Source organism: Nanorana parkeri, unplaced genomic scaffold (assembly GCF_000935625.1).
Source record: "Nanorana parkeri isolate BGI_ZX_2015 unplaced genomic scaffold, ASM93562v1 scaffold643, whole genome shotgun sequence".
Lineage (NCBI taxonomy): Eukaryota > Metazoa > Chordata > Amphibia > Anura > Dicroglossidae > Nanorana > Nanorana parkeri.
The window spans coordinates 683087-690015 of NW_017306911.1; the positions used below are offsets into that span (position 1 = coordinate 683087).

Sequence of the window (6929 nt, forward strand, 5' to 3'; positions counted from 1 at the left end):
CTCCAGCCATCCACTAGCAGGGGAAATAGAGATTGGACAGGTCAGGGAACCTTGTCTGATCACTGTTGTTTGCCTATGTTAAGCTGGTACAGGGAGATGTCTTCACAATTCTCCCCAGCCCTCCCTATAGGCTAAAAAAGGTCAAAGTTAGGGATCTTGGTGCAAACAAAGACTCTTGCTGGTATGTCAGACTGCACTCTTGTGTCTATGGGCAGCTTTTTGACATGAGCTAATGTGAATACTATAATTGTTTGGGATGGGGCATTTGTATTTATTTTATTTTTTTGATCATACTCAATCTTTGTTTTACAAACATTTAATACACAATTTAGGATTTTCAGAGAACTATAGGTTAGCTAAAAAGTCAGCACAGCAGTAATGCTTTCTTTTCATGCAGCCATTCAATTTGATGCGCTTAACTTGTTCAATTGTGTATGTGCAAATTTCAGTTTGAGCTATTCAGCACTGTAAAAACTGTTGCTTCAAAAAAAAAAAAAAGCAGAGGAGAGGAAAACATTAAAAGAAGCCTCTGAAGCTCTATCAAGCAAAAAACAATATTCACCTACCATCTCATCAGCATCTGTATCTTCATCAGTTCTACTCAAAGCATTTTCAACCCGAGCTAGTCTTGTGGTCAGGCAGAAGAGCAAGCTCACCACTTTCTCCAAGTCTCCGATAAACATCATGTAGCGCTCATACTCATTGGGTTTACAGACCTCTTTCACCACGACTTCCAAATCTGTACCGTGAGTTGTGTTATCACTGATCTCAGACAGAAGTGATTCCCTTTGGGCAAAGAGTTCTTCCAGTTGAGAGTTTATGTGGGACATCAGTTCCATCTGAAAGAGTAATATAAAGAAATATGTAAACAAAAGTGATGTCCTATCAAACAATTAAGGAATGATTGCTTTTTCCTGAGCAAACTGGGCATCCCCAGCTTGTTTCTGAGACTCATTATGTATTAATATACTAAGCCTCCTCTTCACAGACATCCCAGGTTCCTCCCAAGTAACTTCCAGAATTTTCCTGCCGCACCTCCTGCTGGTGATATGTGGTTATGTACACACAACCATAAAATAGTGCAACCCTATCTGTTAGATATTGTATTACTATGGTTAGAGCGCAGTCCATAAAGCACTGTTTCCACGGTTTACAAATGGATAGTGAGAAGGGAGGCCCCCTCTGTTTTTATCTTGGGAGAATTCCAAGCAAGTATTAGATGTTCTTTTTAAATCTCATTTAATTCTGATCCAACCAGTATTGTTACTAACCTTTTTAGAGGTGATCTCATTCGGGCACTCATCAGACTTCCTCTGAAGCAGCAGCATAGTCTTTGAATGCGATTTGGACATACCTTCTAGATTCATCCTATCGGAAATAAACACAGTACATTATACTGGCAGTATATACTAAGAGAAGGTTGAAGTTAGTCTGTGTACTATGAAAAAAATTATGGAACGACTGTTCGAATGGTAGGCTGTTTAATCATAAGTCAATAGTTCAGTAAAATGTAGAATAATAAAAAAAGAGACTGCTATTGTTTATACTGGAAGTCTTGATTTCAAATATAGTCCCAGAGCAGAATTCTAAATATGTGCAGCTTGACATACTCCAACATATTCTGCCAAAGAAACCAGAAACCATACGAATTACAGATTGGTTTTACAGTCCACGGTACCACAGGGTGCTAGCTTATTTACACAAATATTTAGGACATTTTTATTTTTGTATCAACTTCCCCAAAATAATATTTTAAGGTTAGCCAAATACAAAAATGAAAAATATGTTTTGGAAAAATAATAATCAGAAACATTATGTGCCCATTCTAACTAGTGTGGTAATGTGCTTCACAATTGACCACGTTACCCAAAACACATGTCAATACACGCAACACAGTGCCATTCTTTCTGACGGACACCCCAAAGGACTGTTACAGTAGAGAGTGACACAACTGCACTGCAGTGCACCACAATCCACATGCTCTGTGGTGCGGTGCAGCGTAATTAAAAAGTGATATACTTTTTCAGAAGGAATGTACTACTTCAGCTTAGCACACAGCAATGCAGATGAAGCAAACCCAATGCATACTGTGAATGGGCCCTTAAACATTGTTTAAAACAGAATTCAAATAATATGATATTATAAAATAAATATCTAGTAGTTGTCTATGGCAAATTACCTTTCCACCCAATCAATGTCTGAATAAAGACCCAAGTGAATAATCCAACTGTATACTGACCACATTGATGAATGTTTACGGTCAACTGCTTCAGTTTTAACTTCATAAAATCTAGAAATTGGGCTTGGCCATAAATATACATCCATAGGTTAAAATCTGGCTTTACACAAGCTGGGTTATACTTCATAATGAATAACTCCATTAAAAAGTTAAAGGGTTAGACTGCCCAAAATGAATATTTCAGTTATGGTGGATGTAGGAGGCCCAAGTTATACCACACACATGCCCTGTCACTACAAGTGTTGTGTCTGGGTAAATTCTGATCTTTTTATTGTATTCTATGTGAACATTGAGCCTTACAGATGAGCTTACCTAAACACCCAGGTATGTCAATTAACAAACAGTATATTGATCATTTCAGTGTGTTTAGTGTTCAGATCAAGTATCAGGACTAGTCTGTGTCTGAATAAGTTTAAGAGCTAGCAAACTGTCCATAAACGACTTACTTTTCTTTCTTTAGTCCCCGATTCCGGCATTTCTCCTGTACAGAAATATCCACATGGAAGAGGTTTTTCATGAGACTGATTGCAGATGCCCTCATAGGAAGGGGTTTTAGAATGTCTACCAGGGACTTGTCTTTGGATACAATCTCTCTAACCAGTTCTGCACACCTCTCCTCTGTAGGGGGCTTCTGCACGACTCCAGTCAAGTCCTCCATGGCTGTATCTCTTTTCTCCTGCATACTAGCATCCATTTCTTGCCCGGTGGATCCATTGCTCCGGCTGTACTCATCATAACCCACAGCACTGGCTGTCTGTGTACTGATCACCTGGCTGGCTGGGTTAGGTTCTAGCTCTTCCTGCTGTATGCTGCTCATTGACCGAAAATCAGTGGATGTTGTCTGTTTACTTACAGCTTCAGTGTCTCGATATTCAGTTGTAAGGAAAGGCGGCTCTTTGACTGCTGAACTTTCACAAAGGTCATTCACATCAGCTCTCACCTCATTATCATACCCTGGAAGATCTTCATCAGATGGCTCCAAGCTTAAAGAAAACAACCACAAGTCACTTAGCGTCCAAGGACTAGAAATCACACTAGATAATATGATACAGATATGTGCTGCAATAATGAAAGCAAAAAAAAATTAAATACAAAAAGTAAACTTAGTCAATGCACCAAGCTAGAGAAAAGGACAACCCACCCCCTAAGACTTTTCTATTTTCCAATTGTTATGAACCAAAGTACATGTCCATTTCTCTTCTGGCTCCTGAATTCCACCTACAACCTGGCCTTTGTAGCTAGGAAATGCAATATGGAAACTGAGGGGGAAAAAAAAAGAGTTTGCCTGGCCAATGAAAGCATATTATAGGACAGATTTAAGCATCATAAAGTTATGTAGGGGTTAAAGTCAGAGCAATACATATAAAGCTTTCCAAATTGTTGAAATCAGCTGCTCCCTTTTCTATGTACTTGTGCTGCATCCATTCCCCAGTCGAGTTGGATAGATGATTGTGGTGGGTTCTCAGTGGCACATAACCTTAGCATGGGTAGACCTCCCACTGACTTTCATTCTCAGTAAGAGGTCTATGGCCAGACTTAAAATCCAAGCACTTTTCTAAAGTGCACATTTTACGGAGTAGCTGGGAGATCAAACCTATAAATAAATGTGTAAAGCCTTCTTGCTCCACAGTTAAACCAGCAACGTCATACAGTTATTCCTAAAGGCAAAGCAAAGATTACAGCCATTTAACAGGTGACGGCAGATGGATAATGCAAGATATAGGTCACCGATATGAGTTCTTTAATAAATAATACTACAATTTTTTTTAAAAAGGCGAACTTGAATATCAAAACATAAGTAATATCAGACTTTTTATTCAACCATTTAAAGTATACCAATTTCAGAAATAAAGTAGGAAATCCCTTCAGCCCCTTAGTAGCTGTTAACAAAGAGGATCCCCACACTAAGACTCTGACTACTCTGGCCATTCACAGACACCCTAGCAGTGTGCCAGCCCCAAAGACACCTGTTGCTCACGTCAGGGCTAATTTCGCACAATGCATGACCGCTGGGTGTCATGTGCCAGTCTACGACTGATGGCATTAAAGAGCCACATATTGAGTATCTGAAAGCAGAGGGCCTCTTGGAATGTGCAGAACAAGATTTCCACTCTTTCTGTAATTGGGAGCCCCTCTAGTGCTGCTCTAAAACCTTTTTTTTGTCTAAATAATTTCTATAAACACACACACAATATAACTTTCAGAGAAAAGTAGGTTTAGAACAAGGCACAGTACATGACAACATTATTACTTTGACTACTTTATGCCTTAGCGATTGCTGAAAACCCTAACAGTCTAGAAAAACCAAACATATGTACACACACTTTCACAGATTATAAACACAGTATGTTATTTAATGAGTTCTATTGGAGAAATTGTTATTTATCTGTAATTTGCAAAAACATTCATAAAAAGATTTAAAAAAGTAAGAAAGTGGCAATAGAAGATTAGTGTACCAACAACATTATGTGAAGCAATATTTAGTTTTGAACCAACATTGGTAATATGTACAACAATAATAGGTACCTAAAGCCAAAACTTTCTCTTTCAGTTATGGATAGAGTGTTAAGGGTGTAGAAATCCTGTCATGTTCTAATTACTGTCAGTATTCTTGCTAGGGAGATTTACAATCTCTACTTGTCCTGGTGACCATTGTTACTGGGATTAACTGTGAGAGAAAATCCAACATTCTGAGTTGTCACCAAAACAGGAATAGAGGTGAAATCTTCCCACATTATCACTGTCTCCAAATTGGGCATTTCTCTCACTTCGGAGAAACTTCCTCTTACCTTATATTGTGTCTATGGTGTGGTGCCTATCCCTACTGGTTCAATTTTTAAGTATTTCACTTATGTTGTGTCTATAGAAGGGACCTTATGTTGTGTCTACAGAAGGGGAATTTAAGGGAATACCCTCCAATTAGACACAGATTGAAAAAAAAAAACAGGATTTAACCTTTCCCTATTCTATCCAAAAAAGTTTGGCTTTAGATATACCTTAAGGGAAACCCATCATAAGACTAGTAACCTCTCCAGAAAATGCTAGTTGTCTGGCTGTCACATTGACCCAGTGGTTTCATTACATTCTGAGCCACTGATCAGAAGCTAGTATGTACTATAAAACTTATCTGGTTTGCAAATTTATTCTGGACTAGCGACTGACAAAGTTTGGAAACCAGTGTGACCAGCATTTTCACAAAGTCAACATGACAGGCAAGGCCCTATATTTCTCCAAGTCATGGACAGGTTTAATTTAAGCCTTTAAAGTGACACTAAACTCGAGTTAAATCCTAAAAATACATTCAAAGTACCTTAACTATTGACCAAAATGTATCTTATTTGTGCATCCCTCAGCTGTAGATCCTCAGATTATCTCTGAATTGGTGCCGACACTGCCCTTCCTTCTGGAGGGTGGCTACTTCTGTTCCCCATGGTCCTTGTGTGTTCTAAAGTAGACACCTCTCCAAACTCACTCCTGTGATGGACTACAATCTTATGTTTAGTTTATGAATTTGTATAGACATTGTGATCTATTATGGGAGTGAGCTTGGAGCATTGGCTACTTTCTCCAGAAGGAAGGACAGTATCAGTATAAATTCAGAGATGATTTGAGGATCTACAGCCGAATGATACACAAAATCAAATACATTTTTGTTAATAGTTGAGGTAGTTGAATGCATTTTTAAGATTTAACGCCTGAGTTTAGTGTCACTTTAATTTTTATTCAATATTAGAAAAGCTCAAACATTGTAATGGCTGCACACATTACCTTGCTATATGTGTATTTAGATGAAGAGGTAAGGTACCATGTGATGGTGGATTGTCCTCAGCAGTATAGTGTATGTCCTGTTCCTGCTGCATGCAATTAAAAACTTTATCCTCTACTTTCATGCAGGGTGAAATCTCAGCAGCCATGGGGTAAAACTGTGAAGGAGGAGTGCTGCTGGAATTGTCTGAGGAAACAGCACTTGTTCTCTGGGACCCGGAATGTTTCTCTTGTGCCGACTTTCCAACAACTGAAATGTGGGGCTCCAGAAAATCCTCCTGACTTGTTTGTCTGGGCTGCTTTCCTGATTCATACTCCGCACAGGCCTTAAGGTGGTCTTGATGGAGCACAGCTGTGCCGCTTGTAGATTCTGGCCGTGGTACGAGTGTGGCGACTTTAACGTGGTAAATCGGATCACTGCTTTGACTCAGCACAGAAAGCCTCGTTTTGTTTGAAGTTCCCAATTCTTCCATGGATTTCCCCCGATTTCTGAAAACATTTTCTGTCTCACTTGCAGCATTATCTCCCATAACACATAATCTATGTTGGATGAAAACATATAAAATCGGCATTACTATCACACAAGCATATGTCAATTTGTAAATATGGTGTAAAAAATGATTTTAAAATTCACAATGTAAAACAATCCTTTTCAGAGACTGAATGACCAACAATGAGCTAAAGAATGACCAAATGCTACCTCAATGCCACACGAGGAAGCTTTTTCACTCAATTTACTCCACAATGTGTGTTTGGTAGTTTGAAATCACAAACCAACCACGGATGAATGCTCAGCAACAGCAAGTGTATGGCCAGGTTGAGAATCTGTCATATTTTTCTTCTCCCTCCTTTTTAAAGATTTCCCCAACACACACAAAAAAAAAATATGTATATAATAACAATAATAATTTTATATATATATATA

The 6929-nt window shown here is 38.6% G+C and overlaps 1 protein-coding gene across 1 annotated transcript in view; it reads right to left on the reverse strand.

The window, feature by feature from the left end:
• The window catches only part of LOC108792434 (protein Shroom1-like), a 27214-nt gene that overhangs the window by 4692 nt on the left and 15593 nt on the right, over nucleotides 1–6929 (reverse strand). Inside the window, exons 3-6 of the mRNA XM_018563217.1 lie at nucleotides 6008–6544; nucleotides 2686–3222; nucleotides 1272–1368; nucleotides 567–839 (exon numbers count right to left, since the gene is read on the reverse strand). Of these exons, the coding sequence (XP_018418719.1) occupies nucleotides 567–839; nucleotides 1272–1368; nucleotides 2686–3222; nucleotides 6008–6544 (1444 nt within the window). The remainder of the gene's footprint in view (nucleotides 1–566; nucleotides 840–1271; nucleotides 1369–2685; nucleotides 3223–6007; nucleotides 6545–6929) is intronic.